At 43.3% G+C, this 24,849-nt stretch overlaps 1 protein-coding gene across 3 annotated transcripts; it reads left to right on the top strand.

The window, feature by feature from the left end:
• Positions 1-1,019: 1,019 nt before the first annotated feature.
• Positions 1,020-16,773, top strand: LOC115388865 (phosphorylase kinase, alpha 2 (liver)). 3 transcript variants are annotated; one of them, XM_030092561.1, is made up of 31 exons: positions 1,020-1,321; positions 2,940-3,098; positions 3,252-3,299; positions 4,456-4,624; positions 4,776-4,858; positions 5,065-5,145; positions 5,240-5,338; positions 5,486-5,632; positions 5,732-5,785; positions 6,018-6,140; positions 6,241-6,336; positions 6,569-6,676; positions 6,884-6,962; positions 7,408-7,542; positions 7,635-7,744; positions 7,872-8,016; positions 8,528-8,606; positions 8,690-8,838; positions 8,909-9,079; positions 9,411-9,529; positions 9,633-9,769; positions 9,866-10,028; positions 10,249-10,328; positions 10,429-10,507; positions 10,583-10,712; positions 10,795-10,896; positions 11,160-11,278; positions 11,878-11,931; positions 12,744-12,971; positions 13,069-13,269; positions 16,332-16,773. In XM_030092561.1, the coding sequence occupies exons 1-31, from the start codon at positions 1,244-1,246 to the stop codon at positions 16,503-16,505; spliced, it is 3,699 nt and encodes a 1,232-aa protein (XP_029948421.1). In that variant the 5' UTR covers positions 1,020-1,243; the 3' UTR covers positions 16,506-16,773. The 3 variants fall into 3 exon arrangements, with proteins under 3 accessions (XP_029948421.1, XP_029949099.1, XP_029949877.1); XM_030093239.1 differs by lacking the exon at positions 11,878-11,931 and adding an exon at positions 11,358-11,381; XM_030094017.1 differs by lacking the exon at positions 11,878-11,931 and having other exon boundaries at positions 1,021-1,321.
• Positions 16,774-24,849: the final 8,076 nt, after the last annotated feature.

The following is a 24,849-nucleotide window of genomic DNA, read 5'->3' as shown; positions in this document are numbered from 1 at the left end:
ATGAAGAGCCTAAAAGTGCAAACACCCACAACTGGACGCAATTCATACACGGACCCAAAAGATCCATAGTTCCAGGACTGGTCTATTAACATGGCGAACTAGAATCAGAGATGAAGATTGTGACCAAACTATGGACTTAAGATGCATCTGTGTGCACATCGTTTGTTGAAATGTTTGTATGCTGAGTACCCTATAGAGTACCCAACATACAAACATTTCAACAGTATGTGTGTACATATATCAGTATCAGTATGTGCATATATGCACATACTGATACTGATACATGTACATACTGATTTAATCAATATTTTTTTACTGGTGGGGTTTTTTGTTTAGTTTAGTTTGTTTTGTTTTTTGTTGCTGCGTTTGTTATTTGTGTTGTGCTTAAATATATGTCTCTTGAAATGGAAAATTAATAAACCAATCGGAAAAAAATAGTGTTTTTGGACAAAATAATTAAGACTTAACTTAAAGAAATGACAATTACATTCAAAGTCCCTATCTATTTACCTCCCTTGACTTTTTAGCACTCACTTTTAGACAGTTTTCAATTTTATTTAGAAATTTAATTTTTTCGGTTTATTCCTCCTATTTCTGTATTTTTTTTCAGTATGTGAATCATTTGAATGAACTGCCTCACGGGACAAGGTACCTTTTGTTAGTTAATGTACATTATAAATAAATGTTTATTACATCAGTCAATAAACTAGAATTATTTTATTTTCTGTTAATATTGATCCATAAAGCTGGGTGAGACAAATAACGGTCTTTGTCGCCCTCTGTCGCAAAATAATCATCAACCAGGAACTGCATGATTTTTGGGTTTTTTTTTTAATCACACTGTTTCCCGGACAGTAGATTTGCTCCTTTACGTCCTCTGCACGCCTGTCTTTGTATTGAAACGTGTTTTCATCTGCAGGATCAGTCTGACCAGAGCATCTGAGCGTGTGTGTGTGTGTGTGTGTGTGTGTGTGTGTGTGTGTGTGTGTGTGTGTGTGTGGGTGTGTGTGAGTGTGTGTTGTCGGATCCCGGCCGGCCGGTCGCAGCTGGATGCTGCTCGACTAGCTCGGCGTTAGCAAGGCAGCCTGTGCGGGGACGCGGAGGATGGCCGGCGGCGTGCCGTCGGTGTGTTTTCCCCGCCGCGTCGTGTCTCCGCGGTGGTGACCGAGCAGCTTTTTCGGTACCGCAGCCTCGTCGGGACATAAACTGTGCGGTGCTGCGCGCGCAGTGACCCGCGGGGAGGATGAGGAGCCGCAGTAACTCCGGAGTGCGGCTGGACGGCTACGCCAGGCTGGTCCAGGAGACCATCCTGTGTCACCAGGTGAGTCGGTCCGGACCTGCGGGGCTGCCGGTGGCTGCGGGGAGGCTGCCTGACCCCGCAGCGCACAGGGCTGCGCCAAAACGGCCACCCTTCACCCTATAGACGCTATAGAAGGTCAACCATGCAACATATTACATAACGACATCCATGAAAGCAGCTCTTAAAGTGCCTGTGTTTGAAAACAAGGAGCAGTCCACAGTAAAATCCGATTATATTTAATAATGATTCACCCTGTAAGCCTTATTTGTATGCTAAAGCAGGTCAAAGTCAGGCAATCATAGGTATAGCTATGTAGTAACAGTTTGTATTTTATTTGTAAGTAACATTATAGTACTATTTCTCCGATAACTTCACAAATTTTAAGCTTTAAAGATTAAAATTGATAAATGATCGTGGATGTGTTTATTTGTCATGTATTTGGTACAGAAACACATTCCTGGATCTTTTTTCAGGGCATAAAATCTACTTTAACCTTGATTAAAGTTGTATACTAGGGTTGTGTGTTTCCTAAAAAGTGATCTGCAACTATAATGTTATTCATTGGCCAGACCTAAAAATAAATCACGTTTTAAGTGATATACATACGGAAAAACAAAAAAACTACTGTACCCTTGTCTTTAGCTTCCACCACTGCATTTACTACTGTAAATATTTGGTTTGTTATTTTGTGGTAGTTTGTTTTTTCCTGCAGAAATATCTTGGCCATGCAGATGTTTTGTCGTCAGTGTAGGTCAAGGTTCAACCAGAATGAGCAACGCCGAAATAAACAAAGTGTGAGCGAAGGTCAGCCCCTGCTCTCAGGCTGAGGACGGGGGAGCTATGCACTTTTATCTATCATCTCTTACTTCCCAGTGAGCCAGCTGTCTAACTCTGAGGTGTACAGAGCGAACGCAGCTGATAGCAAAGAGTGTCAACTTTCCATTCACTTCAGGGTGAGAGACGGCCCTCGGCCATGGGAAGGCGAGATGACGAAGCCTCAAACTGAAACTGAAAATCTGTTAGAAACTGATGTTTTATCAAATCCTAACTCCACTTAAAATGACATACACTTCCACAGATGGAGGCCTCGGGGTTTACTTAGTATCACAACCAATGTGAGTTGCTTTGTTCTGCTCTAAATGTATTTTTTTTTTCTTCCAGGTTGTATTTGCGATAACAGATTTTTAACAGTAAATCAGATTAGCAATTTTTAGAAATATCAAAGGGAGTGAAAGGTCAGCCACAAAGTGGATTTCAATAACAACAGATTCTTTATTACAAAAAAATACCATATTGAACTTTGTGCTGCTTTAATCGTCTGAGGATTTCCACCTTTCATTGTTTTACCTGACAGTAAATCAAATATGTCAAATGTGACTTTACTAAGACAATTTACAGTGTGGTTTATTATTCTTTAAGCAATAATGAATCTCAGGTCTCACAGTGGCGTAGCGGGGAGCACTTTTGCTGCCACGCAGTTTCAAGCCTGGGTCAGACTTGAGTGTTTTTCTGTGTGGAGTTTGAGTTTCCATCAGTTAAATCAAGTTCTTCTGGTTTCCTCCTGCACTGGATGGTTGAGTAGACCTGAAGCAGGTGAAAGTGTTCACCACTGTGGTCCTGCCCTCCCTCCTCTTTCCAGAATCCAGTGACTGGACTTCTTGCTGCCAGCACTCAGAAGAAGGATGCCTGGGTCAGAGATAACGTGTACAGCGTCATGGCGGTGTGGGGGCTCGGCATGGCCTACCGCAAGAACGCAGACCGCGACGAAGACAAGGCCAAGGCCTACGAACTGGAGCAGGTGTGCTTGTGTTCGCAGTTACATAGAAAATACTACTCCATTACAACTCCACAGCTGCTCATGACAAATATGGACATAAATAAATCCACACGATGTTTATCATTTAATTTGGATTATTAGTAATTAAATGTGTGATTTTCATGCTGTTTTCAGAGTGTGGTGAAACTGATGCAGGGACTGCTGCAGTGCATGATGAGACAGGTGAGACTCACCTGTGCTCACACCAAACGTTCACGCGAGCTCTTTGGTTTTGAGTGTGTAAACATCACCTGTCTGATAAGCCTGTGCTGTTTCTGAGAAGCTACTCTAAGTTCTGTTATGTGGAGCACGTCCAAGTGTTATAACACCGTTTTATGTTATCATGCAGGCTGCAGTGTTCTACTGTCTGCACAGGACTGTAAAACTCAGGCGACATGTTTCATTCGCACAACAAACACCCAAACTCGATATTAGCAGTCTGTTTTTAGCCTGCATGTTGAAATGAGAATAAGCTGTAGGAACACTGAGTACATTCATGGAAATAAGATGAAGATGATGAACTCCACAGAGGAGTGTGAACATGCTCAGGGAGCCATAACGAACTCCATCTGTTACAAGCACAGCATCAATCATTCACATCGATAAACAATGGAGTTTGAGAAATTAAGTCCTTTTTTTTTTAAACTTTGTAATTAAACACAGATAAAACCCAAATATCTGCAGGAGTAGAACATGCAAACTCATTAAGCACCCTAAGGTCAGACTCAAACCAGGGACATTGTTGCTGTGAGGCAGATATACTAACCACTATCCCACCTAGATGCAACAAAATGCTCTGCTTAGGATCAAAATGATGATCTCCATTTTTTAGCATGTGTTTGCCGAAACACTTCCATTGGAGTCAGTGTAATTCTATTTTTGTATCTTTGTAAATGTTGAAAAAAATACTTAAACTGAAAGATGCTAAAATTCTGAGTTCACTAATTGTTCTTTTTTTAAATATCAAACAATTATTATAACCATTACTAAGGACAATCTTTATGCATTATTTGTTATTTTAATACTTCTGGCTTCATCAGTGTTATTGTAGGTGGCATTAGTAGTTAAACACTGTTTTAAACTCTTCATTTCTATGCCATGTTAATCCACTCCTACAGCATCGACGACAATAGCACTGACATGGGTAATAAACGTATAAATGATATGCTGATGCTGTGTAGTGGCTTGTTGTAACTTCATCGTTCACTTTGTAATATCTCAAGAGAAACAGTTTGCTCTGCCACTCCCTTTATATCCTGCCAGCTTGATCATGTGACTCTTTGTTTGACTTCATCTGCCTCAACAAGTATTACTGAATAGTTCCTACTTTGTGTTCAAGGTGGGGAAGGTGGAGAAGTTTAAACACACCCAGAGTACGAAGGATTGCCTTCATGCCAAATACGATACTCCCACATGTGCGACGGTGGTCAGAGATGACCAGTGGGGCCATCTGCAGGTGGACGCCACCTCCATTTACCTGCTGATGCTGGCCCAGATGACAGCTTCAGGTTGTGTTTCAGTTCTGTGGATCACTGTGGTGGAATATTACGTTGCCCATGGTCATATATCAGTAAATATAAAAAAAAACACATTTTGATTGAAACTGATTTGACTTTATGAATCTTGTTTTTAATGCGTTTGCTGAATGTTGTTTGACAGGTCTTCGTATCATTTCCAACCTGGATGAGGTCGCCTTTATCCAGAACCTGGTCTTTTACATAGAGGCGGCCTACAAAGTGGCCGTGAGTACCTTTCAGAAGCCTGTTTAGCTCGACTTTAATATTTAGGTAACGGAGAAAAAAATATTACAGGGAATTAATAAAATCTTTCAAAGTTTGGAAGCATTTACTGGTATCATGTTAAATCCGAAGAGTTTAGTTTAGCTTTTAGAGGCTGGAGAGAAGCTTTTAAATTTGTGTAGCATGCTTTTCTTTTCCAACCCCTGTAGGATTATGGGATGTGGGAGCGAGGTGACAAGACCAACCAGGGAATCCCCGAGCTGAATGGCAGCTCTGTAGGAATGGCCAAGGTACATTGAATGCATTGAATAAATCCTGAGACCTGAGTTTGGTGTGGATAATGCTGTATGCAGTGACCTGTGCTGGTCTGCTGTGACGTTCCAGGCAGCGTTGGAGGCCATCGATGAGCTGGATCTGTTTGGCGCGCACGGAGGGCCAAAGTCAGTCATTCATGTTCTGCCTGATGAAGTGGAGCACTGTCAGGTTCAGTTCAATTTCATTTATATCGCACCAGTAACAAATATGATAATATGATTAAATATGAAGGTTTTAAGCCTGAAACAGACTGAATCAGCATCACTCCTCCTCGTCTTTCCTGTGCTTAGCCTGTGTGTTTGTGACTCCTCTCAGTCCATCTTGTGCTCCATGCTGCCGAGAGCTTCACCTTCCAAGGAGATCGACGCCGGCCTCCTCTCGGTCATTTCCTTTCCTGCTTTTGCCGTGGAGGACGCCGACCTGGTGGCCATCACCAAGTCAGAAATCATCAACAAACTGCAGGTGATGTTTTGAACGAGTTAAACTTTACTGAACCTGTTAATAAATGTTGGAAAGGTTTCTCTAGCTTACTGAAATGTCCACTCTCCTGTTTGACTTCAGGGTCGTTATGGCTGCTGCCGCTTCATCAGGGATGGATATCGTTGTCCGAAAGAGGTAATGTATTCTACATGTCAGAAATCTGAAGACTTACACTTCATTTGACTGTTTTAGGAAGTGAACATCAGGGGAGTATAGAGAAAATCAATGCTGGTGTAACAACTGAGAGAAGACGTTTTTATTTTTTGGATGTAATAAGTAATTCTGTAGGTTTTTTCAATTGCAATATAATTGTAAATTGAGTTATTTAAGCTGCAGTGTTCAATTTCTTGGTTTATCTTTTCCCTAGGATCCCTCTCGGCTGCATTACGATCCTGCAGAGCTCAAACTGTTTGAGAACATCGAATGTGAATGGCCTGTTTTCTGGACTTATCTCATCCTGGATGGTCTCTTTACTGAAGATCAAGTGCAGGTGGTTAAACCAAGCACACTGGTCCTGTTATGCTTTCTTTCTCTGTTTTCTTGATTGACTTGTTATTCAGTTTTAATGAAAGTCACCCTGCTTCGCACAGGTGCTGGAGTACCGTGAAGCAATGGAGGGCATTTTGATCCGGGGGAAGAACGGAATCAAACTGGTGCCCGAACTTTATTCTGTGCCTCATGACAAGGTATCAAATGTTTGATGACTTCCATCAAGAAAAAAAAAATATTAGTCTTCTATTACAGCTCTATAGCCATTTATTTGCAGCAAAAGCAAAATGGAGCAAATTTTTCATGGCAGTATTTCACAAAAATGTGGTTTTTTTTTTTTATTGCATTTCACGGTCTTTCCCTTCTTTTCTAGAGCAGTTTTATTATACTAAATAGTTCAGGTTTTAAAACAAGAACTTCATCTTACAGATGGAGGAGGAATACAGCAACCCTCACTCGGTGGACAGAGTGGCCATGGGGCAGCTGCCGCACATGTGGGGACAGTCGCTGTACATCCTGGGCTGCCTCCTGGCCGAGGTAATGCAGTGACTCCAACATCTGGAGCAGCAGGTTGTTCTCACTCTGTCGAGAATATTCTGACTCATTAACAAAAATGCAAATCAGGAAAAAGAAAAACTTATATTTTGTGTTATCAATGAGTCTGTGTACGCTCCACCACTTCAGTTTGTTTCACTTCGATCTAATAAAACTTCCTCTCTCATTTCTCTCCCCTCCTGGGTTCAGGGTTTCTTAGCACCCGGAGAAATCGATCCTCTCAACAGACGATTCTCAACACACTTCAAGCCAGATGTTGTGGTGCAAGGTTGGCGATTTGCTTGGAGGAAACATGAACACATATACTGGAATAAAATGAGATGCCGAGTCTAAGAAAATGATGGAATTAATTGAGGAAGTCAGGGATCAGAGACCTGTGTCTCTGTGAGGCTACAGCACTCATCACATCGCAATAAAACACTACACACACATTCAGTTTGTATCACAGTTTTGAATGAGAAACTAAATTATTTCATGCACACAGTAATGTTTAGAACAGTCCTGAAATTATTGTGAAAAATATTTTAAAGCTTTCATTTTGGATACAAGAGGCGTTTTTAAAACTATTATTAATGTAAAGTGATCACTCTTAAATTAGTGTGAAACTGAAATTACAGCATCTCTCTGTAGAGCATAGAAAAGGTCATTGTGATAAATAGTCTGTATGCTAACTCTACTTTTATAGTTAAATCTGTTTTATTTTTTCCTTTCAGTTTGTGTTGTGGCCGAGTCGGAGGAGATCCAGGAGTTGCTACGAGACGCTGGGGTCACGGTTCAGACGGTGTCAGAGGTTCTGCCCATCAGGATCATGCCCGCTCGCATCCTGAGTCACATCTATGTCCGACTGGGTAAACAAGCCGTCTCCTGTTAGGTTGACTCGCAGTACAGCCGCATCTGTTTGTGTAACAGTAACACTGACAGCCGGTGTTGTGGGGCACAGGGAACTGCAAGAAGCTGAATCTGAGTGGGAGGCCCTACAGACACATCGGAGTCCTGGGAACATCCAAATTCTACGAGATCAGAAATCGCTTTTACGTATTCACCCCTCAGGTCAGACCGGAAGGAGATGCTGGGATATTTGTTTTCTCCGCAAGAAAGCTCAGTAGAGCGAAGCAGAGCCGAACGGTGCTGAGTTATGCCGTCGCTTCGTTCTTCTCATCTTGCTGTTTCTGTGCAGTTTCTGGATCAGCATCATTTCTACTTGGCGCTGGACAACCAGATGATTGTGGAGATGTTACGGACTGAACTGGCCTATCTGTCCTGCTGCTGGAGGATGACAGGAAGGCCCACGCTCACTTTCCCCATCACTCACAGCATGCTGGGTACTGATGCTCTACACGGAAAGCTTGCCAGTGTTTACCTGAGCCACTGAGCTTTATTTTCTCAGTTAGTACAGCCGTCTCTACACAGCCTCCTGTCGGGGCTGCCAGTCCATCACAGGGCAAACAGAGAGAGGCAGACAGTCACTTCCAGTCATGAAGGGCAATTCGAAGCTGCTAAATAACGTCAATGCTTTTGAAATGTGGAAAAAACGATGCACAGTGCATAGTGTTAGAACCAAGTTAGCCTGACTCCATTGTCTGACAGTATGAGTCAAAATAATGAGGAAAGTAAACCTTTACAGACATGATTTCAGTCAGGAGAATCACATGGACTACACACGCTGTCAGTAAGTCGTTTCATGATCTTTGGGTGTTAATCCTCCACCTGCACTTAAAAAAAACCCAGTTACTCATTAAGTGACTTGATGGTTTGTACCAACAGGATGTGACACTAGAGTTTCAATCAGAGTGTCTGTTAATCTACATTCATTCACTTCTTTTTTTCATCTAGTGGAGGATGGAGATGCAATTGACCCTTGTATCCTAGCAACCCTCAGGAAACTGCAGGATGGCTATTTTGGTGGAGCGAGGTTAGTTTTTATTTATTGTATGCATAGTTCATATGTGGTTTGTATCTGTTTAATGTTTGTGGTTAATTTGACGTTTTCTGCAGGGTACAGATGTCGGACCTCTCCAGTTTTCAGACCACTTCGTTTCACACTCGCCTCACTTTCCTCGATGAAGATGACAGTTTACTCGATGAAGTAGATGGTGAAGATGATGACGACTATGAGGGGGAATACAACACCCGTGGACCCTCAGGTAGCCCGCATCTGTTAATGGTTCTTCAATCATTGAGTTGAACTTTTTCCACGCATTGATTTCCCTCCAGAGGGATCAAAAGACGTGTTTGACCAGTACCTCACCCAGCTCCTGCACAGCACCACCACAAAGTGCCATCTTCCTCCCATCCAGAGGGGGCAGCAACACGTCTTCAGTGCTGAACACACCACAAGAGACATCCTGTCCTTCATGGCCCAGGTCCAAGGCCTGAATTTACCCAGTGAGCAAAAAATGAACATTCCATACTCCTTTGTGGTTATTTTACTTTAGAATCTAAGATGATGCTGATAAAGCAACTGCGACACCTGAGATATCAATGGGATTTTAGAGCAATATCAAAGTAATGAAATGGATTAAATGTAAAAAGTTTGTGAAGATAATTACACTTATATAAAGCCAACTGAGAGAAAAGACAAAGATGTTTACAATTTGAATAGAAAACTGTGTTACATTATTTCTACGTACAATTATACACAATAAGTGAATCTGCTTGACAATACGATTTAAAACATGGCAGCTGGCTTGAAATGCCTTGTTTTTGCATGTTTCAGAGTCCTCCATGTATCTACCCGTGACTCCGACCATGAATAAGTACCGCAAATCTCTCAACCTTCTTGAAGTTCCTCATCCTCGTCCTCAGCACAGCACTGCGCACACAAATCAGCATAAGGTGTTCAACGACACGTTCCTCAGCTCTCTCCTGTCTTTCTGTTCTCGTGACTTCAGTATTTATCTACAGCTTGATGTTATTCACCGTGATGTCTTTTAAAAAGTCCCACAGTGCTGCTGATTTGCATCTGCCTCGAGACTCTCAGGGGAACCCGGACTTCGCTGCGCTGGTGAGGCAACTCAAGGAGTGCCCCACTCTGCAGGACCAGGCCGACATCCTCTACATCCTCTACGTTATGAAGTACGAGTCCAGAGGCTGCTCTGCATCCCTCTGCACACTCTGAACTCTCTTCCTTTATGTCACATTCTTATTCTGTGGCTTTGTCCACATGACCAGAGGAGCAGACTGGCTGGTGGAGCTGTCCGGTCCTGGACAGGGAGGTGTCAGCGTGCGGTCTCTGTTGGAGGAGCTTTATGTTCAAGCTGGAACATGCAAAGAGTGGGGGCTCATCAGGTACATCTCTGGAATACTACACAAGAAAGTGGAAGTCCTTGCCGAGGTAAGAGAGAGGTTTTAACCGTTTCTTCATAAGTAACACACAATAGTCTGTAAATTGCTCCTCATACTCGAAATCCCAAGAATTTAAATCTGATGTGAAATTGAAGAAAATATCCGTATGCCAAAATATTTACAAAACAAACTGAATTATTGCTCTGAACCTTGAATTTCTATGATATAATTCACTAATTTACAGTCACCTATATCCTTCTTTCCCACAGGCCTGTACAGACCTGATTTCCCATCACAAGCAGCTGACTGTCGGTCTTCCTCCTGAACCCAGAGAGAGAGTGATCACAGTGTATGTTGACGTTCTTCTTAAAAAAAAAAATACAGTGTGGCTGAAAAGAGTTTGTCACAGTAAAACATGACTGAGTTAATGCATACTTGCTTGATTTCAGGCCACTTCCTCCAGAGGAGCTGAACACTCTAATCTATGAAGCCAGTGGTCAGGACATCAGTATCGCTGTTCTCACTCAGGTAAACCTGCAGCTTTTTACCAATCGAAGGACTCACTGATCATACCTCTCTGACCGGTGTTTGTCTGTCATGTAGGAAATCATGGTCTACCTGGCCATGTATGTGCGCTCTCAGCCTGCTCTGTTTGGGGACATGCTCCGACTCAGGATAGGACTCATCATGCAGGTGATGGCCACAGAGCTGGCCCGCAGCCTGCACTGTTCCGGTAGGAAAGAAAATGATAAACACAACACAAAAGGTCTGCAGGTCAGCGAAACTGAAAGAAAAACTCTGCAACGCTTCTGTAGGAGAGGAGGCGTCGGAGAGTTTGATGAGCCTGAGTCCCTTCGGCATGAAAAACCTGCTGCATCACATTCTCAGCGGCAAAGAGTTTGGAGTGGAGAGAAGCAGTGAGTTTTCCTTTATAACCCTTTGGCTTGCTGTTAGCCATTTTAGAATATTTTCATTTGATGTTTTGTGTTCATTCTGCTGGTCACATAGCTTTAGCACAGGCTAATTTTAGTAAGCGGGTAGTAGTAAAAGTAATCCAAAAGAAGTTTTCAAACCAAAAGGAGGATATATTCTTCTAATCTCAACCAGAAAGTCATACCCTGACTCTAAGTGTGTTCCGATTTTGCTTGGACGTGGTTTCATTTTGTTTTTCATCTACCAGTGCGTCCGATCCAGTCCACTGCCACCAGTCCTGCCATCTCCATCCATGAACTGGGCCACACTGGAGCCACAAAGACTGAGCGCACAGGAATACACAAACTGAAGAGTGAAATAAAGCAGGTGGGAATTTTAACGTCTATTTGAGTGTCTGTATGCCGCTGCCTGAATAGAGTAACATTTTTCTTGCCTCTGGTTGCAGCTGGATGACTCAGGACCAGTCAGTGTGGGTTGGCTTTGATAAAACCTCGCATGTGACTGCTTCTGACTCCGGTCCAAACGACCGAACCGCCATCGTTAGTCTTCTTCATATGCCACCTGCTCGCTGCGTAGCTGCTCTGACTGTCCCTTCATACATATCAGTTGACAAATACGCTTCAGTACTCTTCCAAGTAAAACACACCGATTGTGTGTCAGGAAGTAGTGGAAGAGTGTGATATTCAGATTAGGTCGTTTTTGCAAAAACATGATCTTTTGAACCAGTCCAGGCCTTGGTTTGAGCTGCCCAACTCACACCTGATTTTAGCGGTATTTAACTGAGTGACACAATTTGCAGATATTTTCCTTCCACAACTGTGTGACGCTTGTTTTTGCAAAGCTGGATCCCTCTTTCGCCGTTATTCTGCTCTGTGTGGCTGCAGCATCTCCATGTCTGCAGCATGAGAAGCACCCGAACCCTCTCAAACTCTCCTCTCTCATCTGTCATTCATATTTATGTGTAGATCTGCAGTGGCGGTCTTTCCTTGAATAGCAATGTCACATCTCCTCGGTCTACGGTAAACCATCTCACCTCGACTCCCCCGTATTAACTTTGTTTGTCCTCACCAGGTTGCTGTAATTCTAATGTATGTCATTTTATAACGAAATCACATTAACTGTGGAATCTGTTTTGCTTTATTTGAGGGCAAGGATGTCTGTTGTCGATTGTAATCGTTGATGTTGGCAGTTGTTCTAAAGAGACTAACAAAGATAAAATATTTCTGCAATAAATTACATAAACTGTGGAGCAAAGTTTGAAATAACTTGTGTCTGCAAATGCGAGCACCTTAAAGTGCAGCAATAGGAGAAATGCTGTGGCTGAAACCAACTGTGAACCTTTCAAAATATTTCTTCTGTGTGCGTTCTTCATAAAATGTCATCTGATCTGCATCCAAGTAAACTATGTAGACACACTATTTACATTGTTTAGAATATAAAAAAAATCTAATAAATTTATTGAATGTTGTATCAATCACTGCCCTGCTGGAATATGTATGATAACAACATACTAATATTAACCTACTAATCACAACAAATACAGTTATGACATCCTTTTCCTTGAATAACACCGAAAGTCTTAAAAAGTCTAATTCGATGGAGCATCACTGCATGGACGACTGCATGAGCTGTTCTGCTGGAGCAAAACGTTGAAACTGTCATTTTCTGTGTGTGTTTGCAGTAATTGACAAAAAAAAAAAAAAAGAAATCCCATTTCAACCTTATTGACATGTATTTAACAACCATCACATGCATCCACTGGAAGGCATGGGAATAAGGTTGGAACTGAGCACAACCTCTGTGGTAGTGACTTCCCCTCGCCTCGCCACAGCGCTGCAGCAGCCCGTCCACCCCCAGCGGCGTGCTGTCCCCGGTGGGCCCGGGGCCAGTCGGACTGCACTGGGAGGAGAAACAGGGCCAGTGGCTGAGGAGACGGAGGTTGGACGGAGCCATCAACAGAGTGCCGATGGGTTTCTACCAGAAGGTCTGGAAGATCCTGCAGAAGTGCCACGGCCTGTCCATCGACGGATACGTGTTGCCGTCTTCTACCACCAGAGAGGTAGCTGTAGACCGCTGTGATATTTTATATATTCTCCACCTTAAAGTGGCAGGCAGATCTCTCTCTTTAATATTGAATGGATTGATTTTCTCTGCAGATGACGGCAGGAGAGATCAAGTTTGCGGTGCAGGTGGAGTCCGTCCTGAACCACGTGCCTCAGCCAGAGTACCGCCAGCTGCTGGTGGAGACGGTCATGGTTCTGGGTCTGGTGGCCGACGTGGACGTGGACAGCATCGGGAGCATCATCCATGTGGATCGCATCCTGCATTTGGCGAATGACCTTTTCCTCGCAGACCAGGTACAACCACAGATAAAGACGTCAATCAGAAGCTGTCAGAGTTTTGGGGGATGAACAGCATGAAAGATGGTTATAAAGGATTACTTTTTCTGAAATCTTAAAGACTTCTTTTCCTCGTGAATGCCATCTCTGGCGGTAGCAACACCTTTACTGAAGCTATCTTTAGCACCAGAGAGGGCAGTATTTGCAGTTCCTGGAACTGTGATATGAGTCAGTCTTCTGTTGATTTCAGTTTGTCTAGAACTCCTTCAGCCTCGTCACAATAGATTCATCAGCTAACATTTGTCTGCAAATTGCACACTGTCCAGATGCAAAAACATCCACATTTCTGAAAGAACTTTGGATTAGTTCCTTCAGCTGCAGCCTTCTGAAGATCTCTGGCGCCACCCAGTGGAGGCACGCTGCACACTTTATAACACAGACGATGGCAGAAACCATGACAAAATCCTTATTGTTGGGGACTTCAGTATTCATGTCTGTTGTCTTGATAAGCCGATGGCCAAAGACTTTCTAAATCTTGTGGACTCGTTTGGGTTTGTGCAGTGTGTTTCTGGTCCGACTCAGCAGCGTGGTCATACGCTTGACCTTGTGCTGACTCACGGACTGTCTGTTGAAAACCTTGAAATATGCGACGCTGTGTTTTCTGATCACATGCCTGTGGTTTTTAATATTGATGTGCCGTGCGTAATGACCACACCGTGCGCTCCTGTGCGCCGCTGTCGGGTGCTTAACCCTTCCACTGCTGTTCGTTTCTGTGCAGCCTACGCTGTCCATGCTGACCAGTCTGTACACGCGGACACTACTGACACTGAGGTTTTAGCTTCTAGTTTTCATTCGGTCTGCCACACTGCGCTAGAGTCTGTTGCTCCACTCAAATCTAAGACGCTTAAACGTAGATCTGAGCCCTGGCTAAATGAGGCGACCCGCACAGCCAGGCGTGCATGCAGACAAGCTGAACGAAACTGGAAAAAGGACAAGCTGGAAGTATCGTGGCAAATTCTGAGTGAGAGCTGGCGTTTATATCAGAGTACTGTAGAAACTCAAAGAAGGATGTATTTTTCAAATATTACTGCAACAAATTCTCATAAGCCTCATGTTCTTTTTAAAACCATTGATTCTGCTTTAAATGTACCTCAGCCTATATGTTTAGAACCATCACCAGAGATGTGTGAACGATTTCTGTCATTTTTTTTGAACAAGGTTGAGAGCTGCAGAGCGCTTATTGAGGCTCCGTCCCAGGACCCTTCTGGATATGTTCCTTGCTCTGCCAGCTTTGAACAGTGTGAGCCTGTGGGTCTCACTCAACTTAAGGACATTGTGACACATATGAAGGCATCAGGTTCTCCACAAGATCCATTACCCCCTCGTCTTTTTAAAGAGGTTTTCGACACTTTGGCTCCTACTGTCCAAAACATTATAAACAGTAGTTTTTCTACCAGTGTCGTCCCTGCAAATTTTAAACATGCTGTTGTGCATCCTCTGCTAAAAAAACCTAACCTCGACTCATTTGACCTTTCCAGTTTCAGGCCAATCTCAAAAATTCAGTTTCTTGCAAAGGTTATGGAAAAAATGGTTTTTATTCAGTTATAATCATTTTTAGAGGAGCACAACATCGCGGAAACTTTTCAGTCTGGTTTTAAGAGTCTCCACAGTACAGAATCTGCTCTGTTGCAAGTTTTTAATGACATTTTTATGTCTACTGATGCTGGGAATTCTGTTGTACTTGTGCTGCTTGATCTGACAGCTGCATTTGATACTGTGGACCATGAAATTCTTCTCTCTCGGTTGGAGCACTGGGTTGGAATTCCTGGTGCAGCCCTTTCATGGTTCAGGTTATATTTAGCCGATAGGACTTTTTGTGTTGGTTTTGGTGACTATGTCTCTTCCTCTGCGCCCCTGTCATATGGTGTTCCCCAGGGATCGATTCTTGGGCCCCTGCTTTATTCCCTGTATACGCTCCCTCTCGGCACCATCTTAAGGAAACATGACATTGCTTTTCATTGCTATGCTGATGACAGCCAGATTTACTTACTGCTAAATAAGTATGATCCTCAGGCTATCAAACCTCTTTTAGACTGCATAAATGAAATCAAAGCATGGATGGCATTGAATTTTCTTCATCTCAATCAAAATAAATGTGAGGTTATTGTTTTTGGTCCCAGTTCACCACACATGTCCTCCTCCACTGACCTGGGTTTTCTGGGGCCATTAGAGAAGCCCGTTGTTTCCAACGTGGGGGTCAAAATGGACCCGGAGCTTAAATTGGATCAACAAATCAGTGCCATTGTTAATTCTAGTTTTTTCCAGCTAAGACAACTGGCCAAAATTAAACATTTTCTGTCGACCCAACAATTTGAAACAGTGATCCATGCATTCATTACAACCAGATTTGACTACTGTAATTCACTGTACGTTGGTGTGAGTCAGAATGTGCTCAGCCGCTTACAGAGAATCCAAAACTCTGCGGCTCGACTCCTCACTGGAACACGCAAATATGACAGCATCTCACCTATATTAGCATCACTCCACTGGCTTCCAGTGGCTTTTAGAGTTGATTTTAAAATCCTCTTATTTACTTTTAAATGTTTGCACGGCATGGCTCCTTCCTATCTCACTGACCTGGTTCACCTATATGTCCCGTCTCGATCTTTAAGATCAGAAGATCAGTTGCAGCTTGTGGTCCCTAAGACAAAACGCAAGCTTCGTGGGGACCGTGCGTTTTCTGTCTCTGCTCCTCGGCTGTGGAACCAGTTGCCTTTGGAGATTAGACGGGCTGAGTCACTGAATGCTTTTAAATCACTTTTGAAAACACATCTTTTTTCACTGGCTTTTAATCAATGATGTTCTTATTGTTATGGATTGATCATTTGTTTTCTGCACTGTCTGCTCTTATGTTGTATTTTGTGATTTATATTTGTCTGTGTACAGCACTTTGGCCGGCTGTAAAGTTTTTAAAGTGCTTTATAAATAAAGCTGGTATGGTATGGTATGGTATGGTATGGTATGTTGTTTGGAGGCATTTTCAAGTCTGTTTTCACTCCGCTGTGCCTCTGCTTCCACAGAAATCCCACGGTGCAAGTGAATACTTCCTTGAAAAGGACCCGGAGACGGGAATCTGCAACTTCTTTTACGACAGCGCCCCCAGCGGGAGCTTCGGCACCATGACGTATCTCTCGAAAGCAACGGTCACTTACGTGCAGGACTTCCTGCCGAGCTCCAGCTGCCTCATGCAGTGAAGAAGTAAAGCGGCCTGCTTCACTGCCTCCGACAGACTCCCAGTAACAACTGAAGCATCCACTGGCCAGATCATTCATGCAGTGCTCCAAGATATTTAACTCTCATTGTACCAACGTAACATCGCGGTCTTGTTGGCTGATGCAAAGCACTACATCTGAATTTACCCTGTTCACGAGTCTCATTCGTGAACTTACTTATTTATTTTTGTCCTCACATACTGCTGGATTGTGTTTACAGATACAAGCACACCTCTGTGCTCTTGGAGGGTAAATAACAGCCAATAATTTATAATCTTAGTACATATATACATAATATATATTATATATTTTAACGTTCTGCTTGTAATAATTTAAATTTACTTTGGTAATATATTTTATTGTTCAGCTGTATTGAATGACTTATATAAGTGTTAAAACAATCTTAATGAAAGTTTTTAACTTAAAAAAAAATTCTGCCTGACCGTGAACTGTGTGCAAAAATTAACTAAAAGTTAACCTTCCATAGTTTTGAGGCACTGTGTGACTTTGTGTCCTTCATACTGACCTCTACTTGCTGTTGTCCTGTATTTATAATAACCTGGATGTCAACCCGAATCATGGTCATCTCTGCCTCTGTCTTGTGTGTTTTGTACGATGAATAAGAGATATAGGAATGCCATCCCCAAGGTTATGCTAGCGATAAGTTCATGAAACATTTCTTCAACAAACTTAACTACTTTTCCCAGTTATTTGCAGCGTGTGGAATTATTTCCAGCATGTTCGGGTAGAGTTTGGCTTGAATGGTTGTATAGAAAATACAGTTACTAATGTATGTCAACAGTCAAGTGAAATAAAAGGACCTTAATAGTTATTAAAGGGCCATTTTCTTGTGTGTGTGTGTGAAGACTGTATTGCACAATCTGGTTGTTCCTTAATATATGAAACTCTGATAAGAAAAACAAAAATATTCCTTACATATCAACGAAGAACTGGAAATAACAGATAGACGGGGGTGTAGTGGCTTGCTCTCTCCCCCTCACAGAAACAGGATCCACAGTTCATACCTGGGCTAGGGGGGCCTTTCTGTCTGGAGTTTGCATGTTCTGTGTGATTTTTCTCCAGGTACTCCATTTTTCTTCTACGGTCCAAAACATCCATTTAGGTCACTCTAAATTGCTCATAGACCTGAATGTGTGTGAGGTTCTGTGTTTGAACTGAGACGGACTGACGACCTGTCCAGGGTTTTTTCCTGCCTTCATCCATATTCAGTGCCCTTCGACCCGAAGCCGGATTAAGGGTTAAAGCCAGTGTGAATGTTTGAGAAGAACATATACTTACGTGGGAAGGCAGAGAAATAAAGTGTTTATCCTCGGGTGGTACATCTCAGATAGAGAGGAGGAGACTTCAGTCTGTCTGTTAGAACATCAGTACAAACAGAAACATGCACAACTTTTTTTTCATTTAGAGGCTTCTTTGTGCTTGTGCTAGATTTATCTCTCAAACGGTAAAGGCACGATAAAGACTTGGACTTTATTTGAAGTATTTATTATCTGTACAATAAAAAGGGAATAAATAGCATCACATGAGTTATGTAAATAAATGAAAACAGACGAGGATTTGTTAGGAAAACAGAATTAGGACGGACTTTAGCAGGACATCTGTCTCTGGAATGATTGTGGTGATTTCCCGCTCAGTTGTCTATGTTGGTGATTCTTGGTAAACATTTCTTCCAGCTGTAGTGGGACAGGCGATGGGTGGCCGGGCACGCACACTTATACCCACCTCTTCGGTTCACACACACATGGGAACAGCCTCCGTTCCTCCAACGACATTCATTAATGTCTGGTGGAGAAGAAGAAATCAATGTCAGCAGGAGAGAGAAGTTCAAAAAAACAATCTGAAGTTTTCACTATACTCACAGTGTTTTTTTTTTCCTTTGAGAATTTATCACAGTAATAACGCCATAGTGCACATTACTCTAGACTGAATTGGAAGGACTAAACTAGAAACTAAGATGTCGTGTATTGTGCCAAAATTCCTTAAAAATTAATTTTCTTGTCTTCAGAGTTGGAAAAAAATAAACCCTAACTCTAACCCTGTTGGTGTCACAAATGTAAGAATGTCCTATTTTAAATCGACTGAACTGTTCCAGATGTGTGTGTATCTGAATCTGACCGGACTGACCTTTGCAGCGCTGCCCGTCCTGTTGGAGTGTGTATCCTCGGGGGCAGATGCAGCGGTGAGAGCCTGGCAGGTTGATGCACTGCCCCTCACACCGGTCCTCCAGGCACTCATCGATATCTGCAACACATTCACAACAGCAATTTGTCTTTTTGTTTGTTTTTCAGGGAAAAATTATAAAGTATGTTCTAAATACATGAAATTAGACTCACCAACACACTCTCCCCTCAGAGTTTGTGCGGTTGCGTTGCCAGGTGCCGCTGCTGGCTGCTGTCTGTATCCGGTCGGACATGCTGAGACACATCTGTGTCCGTCTCCTGCTAACAGGCGGCCGTACGAGCAGGAGCAGCGGTAGGATCCTGGTGAGTTGTGGCAAAGCTCCATGCATGGGCCGAGCCCCGCGTTCACCGCACACTCGTCCATATCTGGAGAGGTTCATACAGAAAAAGAAATAAAACCAAAAAAAAAAAAAATAAAAAAATAAATAAATAAATAAAACCATCCCAAAACTAATCAAATACTGTAAGCCTCCACTGGTGTGTTAATGTGTGTGTGAATGGGTGTGTGAATGGGTGAATGTGATCTGCAGTGCAGAGCCCTTTGGGCCCTGCTGTAGCAGTCTGAAAAGCGCTACAAGTGTATTCCATTTCCAATTTTGCCATTTAAAGTGTATCTAAAGAGTGTTCAAACTGTATTTAAAATGTAAAGTGTTATTTATTTCAAGACCATCTAGGACTGTCAAGATGTCGCTGTCTGACTTGATCAAAGGTGACATTGAGGAGTTGTTTTTACCTTGGCAGTGGTTGTTTGCACTCTGAAGGCTGTAGCCAGCAGGACACTTGCAGTAGAAGCTCCCGAGAGTGTTAACACATCCAAACACACAACCTGTGACGGCCACAGGCAGCAGACACTCATCCACATCTGGAAATATTGGAAGGGGGGGATTTATGAACGTCAAAGTCACAACCAGACACGACTGTCTGAGTAAAGGCAGTCACTTCCACGCCTGCACGAAGCTTAATCACATTATCAAATCATTTCCCAGCAGCACACAGTTAACATTATATTTCAAGTGAGAAGCGCTCAGCCCCACCTGTTGAAAACATCCCCTCTGATTTACTCTGCAGGTCTGATTCATTTGAGCTGCTTTGCATTGCAACATGCGCATTTCATTAAAAAGAGCTGACAGAAGCACGGCTCAGTCAGTCCGACAAAAACGCCGACTGCAGTGAGATGAAAGCCAGAGGCAGAGGATGAAAGGCGGTCCTGTCCCCCTCCGCTCTGAGTGAAGCTGCTATCTGAAGCCTCATTGATGTACCTCCACGTTCGCTCACTGTTCGTAATGAGTAAACCATGGGGCAGATGTTTTCCCACTTGGTGCTCCTCCGACAGGAAGCAAGGATGCGCAGGAAGGACTCAGACAGCTTGATCAGTTCCAGAGGAAACTACTGTTTCCCCAGTCCGATATTTCTCTTGTCTAGATGTTTTCTTTCTGACATGTGGAAGGAGGTTGGAAAAAATGAGCTGGTCTTAAAAATAAAAGCCATATAAATGGAGTTTTTCTCTTCAGACCAATATGTTCAGGAGTCTTATTTTGCCGCTGTGGAGTCAGTCAAAGCACCGGACTCTGGACAGGACTATCCGTTCACTGCTCACAACACTGCGAGCATCCACAGGCTGTCAAAGAGCGAGCAACAGTAACTTCTTGATACATGAGGTAAAATTGTACCTTTCTGAATGTTATAATGGTGCCACAAACTTTACAGGTAAGTTAAGCACATCTGAAACATACAAACACATAAAATATGAGAAGAAGGTTCCCTGTTGTGCTCCGACATGCCCCAATGCACACTGTGGTGATTAAACAAGGGCTCGGGGGCTTCTGGAGAAGCTCCAGGAGAATTTTCTCCTTGACATGCTCACCTCCACACGATCGCCCGTCTTCCAGCAGAGCGAACCCGGGTCGGCAGTGGCACTGAGTTCTGGTCTGGCTGGGATCGGAGCTGTGATTGGAGGGCTGGGAGGGAAAGCACAGCTGGGAACATCCTCCGTTGTTTGCTGAACATGACGCCAACTCTGTGCAGAAAAACAACGGACGTGGTGAAAACACAAAACAGACATGAACTCAACTCTCACGTGCGGTTTACATTTCATTCCTTTGTCAACAGACATAAAGTATAAATAATCTGTCAAGCATTAACAGATGATCAATCCGTAATACATGTTTGAAGTTAACTTTGGGTGAAAACTGAAAAGCTTTACTGGAATCTGAGCTTCCCTGCACTGGTCCAAAGAACTAAAACCAACAATAGTGAACGTCAATCCAAGTGAAAGTTCACACTGGAATACAGTGGTGTGAAAAAAATACAATTAGGTTGTTTAAACATTGTGAAATTGAGCCAGTTTTTAATGCAAGGGTTAAAAAAGTAAACATGACTAGACCACTGGGCGTGTGTGGGTGTTTCCTCCCTTAGACCAAAAAAAAAGCATGTATTTGAAGTTAAACTTGTGGGTGTAAAGTGCCTGTCGGTGTCATTATAAATGTGTGTGTGTTTCTGTGTTGTTCCTGCGACGGACTGGCGACCTGTCCTCGCCTTCCTTTGTAATCATCTGGAACGAGCTACTGCTTCCCATGATCCCGAGTTAGAAAGCAACTGCCACAAAAGATAGATGTAGGGGTTTAGGACTTGGGGACAAATTTGTAAAAGCTGCTGTAAGCCCAGTGACAAAAGACTTTTTTCTAAACTAAAAGGTTCAACATACAAATACTATCCACGAAGTCAGACAGCATGCAACCCAATCTTCCAATTCTGTCAAAAAGATCAAAAAGTTGACCCAGAGGAGTGGAGTTAGTGTCCACCTGCAGTGACCAGAGCGCACACAGCTAACCTGTCGTTGTTAAATCTGCTTGATAATCAGTTTTCAGTCGGGACAGGCCACTATGAAAACCCCACTTCTGTTTCACTTTATCAACCATCATCAGTCTAAACTATCTGTGTAAAAAGCAGAAAATCTGATTATTTCAGATTTAACTGGGTGATTTGTGCCACAATTTAATGGAATATGAAGAAGTCAGAAAACAATTATACTATCACACTGCACAGACTTCAAATGCATTTAATTTTTATGATGCATGAGAATATGTTTAGGTAAAAAAAAGAAAACGATTTTGTTGAGTCAAACGGTTTATCTATCAATTAAGAACTTTGAGTAAAATGCCATGGCAAATCAAACTTAGGCTGAAAACGTCCTCTGAATCACTGGATTTAGTGCATGCATAAGAAACATAATCACACGAATAAAACTGAAGACTGAATCAACCTCTTCCGGCTTTTATTTTAATGAGCTGCAGTTTTTGATGAATCAAATGATCATGAAGTTGTGAAGCAGCAGCGCCACCTACCCAAACACACCGGTGTGGTTCCACTCCAAGTGCCGCCATCCTGGCAGTACCTGACTACATCTCCATGAGCCAAGGTGTAGCCGGCGTAGCAGACGTACTGGACGTAGTGCCCGTAGTCTTTGGGTCCTGGATTCACCGTTCTTCGAAGGTAGAAGGTCCCGTGCGCAGGCACAGGGGGGTTCGGGCACCCGGCTCCTCCGCCGAGGCTCACAGATGACTTTAAGGTGGTGTTGATGCTGAGGTGAAGGTTTTCAGCCCACTGAGAGCCGGACTCAGCAGACGTGTTGGAAGAAGACGAAGATTTGTTCATAACTGTCTGAGCAGATGTGGAAGGAGCGTTTGGTGACGCCTCTTTGGCTTCTGGTTGACGATGAATCAAAGCCTGAGACGAGGATCCACTCACACCCTGCTGGTCCTGGTCCACGGCCGTTACTCCAGAGGGAGTCGGGCTATTCGGGGACGTGGCGAGTCCCTGAAATTCAGTCACAGGAAGGGGAAAGTTGTTCTGCCGGAGGAGAGGAAACGGATGGACAGCGAAGGCTGTGAGAGGAGTGACAGCTGGAGATGTTGGTGATGAAGACATTGGCTGCTCTGTTCTTGATACTGATGATACGGTGGGAGAGACGGATGCAGATAAATGAGAATCAGAGGCCAACATTCTTGACTCATTGTCTAAAGTATCTGCTTTCTCTCCTGATAGTTTTGCTGAGTGGCTCTCACTTTGCTTTTCTGGTCTTTGAGCTTCATTGACTTTGAACCCGGGGAGCTGAATGCTCTCCTCTTGATGGGTCACTTTCAGATTATTTGTTGTAATTCTGTCACTGGTGGACATTTGGGTTTGTGCACGGGACAAAAGGCTCAGTTTGACATCCACAACTTTGGAGGCCGTATTGGAAAGGTTTTCATAATGAGACTGCTGCTGGATTTTCAGAGCTGGAGAAGCGAAGAAGTCTTGGTATGAGTTCAACCTTTGTACATCTGAAAGCGAACGCATCATATCGGCCTCTAATGGGAAGAAAAAAGAAGACAGGAGTATATAAAAATAGTGCGAGTCAAAATTTTGAGAAATGACAATAAGTTGAAAAATATTTTACATATTTCAGTCGTCACAAGAGTTTTACATATACTATATCACTCACTGAAATCATAACTGATATTCAGTCTCTTGAGAAATCAATCATGTTGAAGTATTGATTTTTATCCACTCATATGCCAGAACTGAGACACTTCCAGAGTTATGGTGATGCTGCTGCTTTTTCCAAATCTAAATCTGTCCTGATGTGCTTGAGATGCATCAACCTCAGCATGTCACTGTGTCTGAATCATGTCAAACTATTGCTAAAACACCTGAGCGTTTGCTAGGCTCACCTTTGCACACAGGCTTTGTGCTGTTCCATGTGTGGCCTTTACAGTAAACCATTGAGGGTCCGTGCAATCGAAAGCCACTGTCACAGCTGAACTTGACCCAGGAGCCATCCTCGTTCATGCTGCTCGTCCCATGAGCGAGCGGCCCCGGGTAGGAGCAGCCAGAAGCTGACAGGAGGGCAGAAACACAATGGAGAGTCATCCTTTCATATTTGCTTTCCTCCAAAATGTAGCATCCACTTCAAAGTCCAATTCGAGTTCTGTCTTTTTCAAAGTCAGTTCTATCTGAAATTAAAGGGTACGTGTTGAGTAATGAGATGTCCTCACCGACACACAGTGGGGGGTCCCGGGTCCAGTGTCCAGACACACAGCTGTTGGTTTTGTGTCCATGAAGCTTGTATCCGGGACGGCAGCGAAAGATCACCAAGAGCCCACTGTAACGGAAGAAAGTCTGTCCATTGTCCAGGTTCCTGAGCCTGCTGCATCCCTCAGCTCTGCACACTGTGGGGAAACTCAGGATGAGCGTGTGCAGCGGTTTGCTCAACACACAGCTTCAGCTGAACTCTGAGGAAATACCTGGAGTGGAGATGCAGACCAGAGTGATCAGTGCTTTCAGGAATCCCATCTGAGCTCCAGTGTGAATGAGTGTTCAGGGGTTTACTGATCGGCTCAGCTCTCCAGAGCTAGAGGGGTCGAGATGGAGGCGGAGGGAAGAACTCGGAGTGAGACGAGGAGTAGATGAAAAATGAGGGGAGTGGAGATGTGGTCAGAGAAGACTGCAGGGCAGGCGTATGGGAGGGAGGAGGAAGAGCTAAACACACTGACAGATGGATGCACAGGCATCAGGGGAGATCCTCCTCCTTACCAGTTTTATAATAAACACCAGATTTGTAAAATTGAGAGAATAAAGCAGGATAAAAGAACCTCCACACTAAAACAGCATGTTTGAAACTGTCCACATGTCCGTGTTTACTTCTCGTCTCGCTCTTTCTGCAGCATTTACAACCACGGTGCAAAGAGCGTGTTATGTGTGCACTTTTGTCAAGTGTGTGCTTCTGACGCCTTCAGTAAAATGGAAACCTGTTATTTACTCGGGCTATAAAGATGCCTGGGCCTGTTTAACTGCTCTCATCGCAGATAATTACAGTGGGCAGGATGCCAGAGTGAAGCAGCATATAAACACATCGCACACACACAAACAGAAAATACATTTTCATCGCAACAGATCCTAAAAGATGCTTTATGCCCCATTTGACTCAAGAAAGGTCAGCCTCAACATTTACATTTCTGTTTTATTTTACTTGAATACAACATGCAACTTGTGACCACATCTTTGGGTTTATTGCAATTTTTCATGGCGTTCTGTTTTTGAACTTAATGTTCTACAAAACTCTATAAACATTTTTTTCCACTTTG

Source organism: Salarias fasciatus, chromosome 1, assembly GCF_902148845.1.
Source record: "Salarias fasciatus chromosome 1, fSalaFa1.1, whole genome shotgun sequence".
Lineage (NCBI taxonomy): Eukaryota > Metazoa > Chordata > Actinopteri > Blenniiformes > Blenniidae > Salarias > Salarias fasciatus.
Note: the sequence above shows the minus strand (reverse complement) of the source record. Positions and strands in the feature narration are given on the sequence as shown.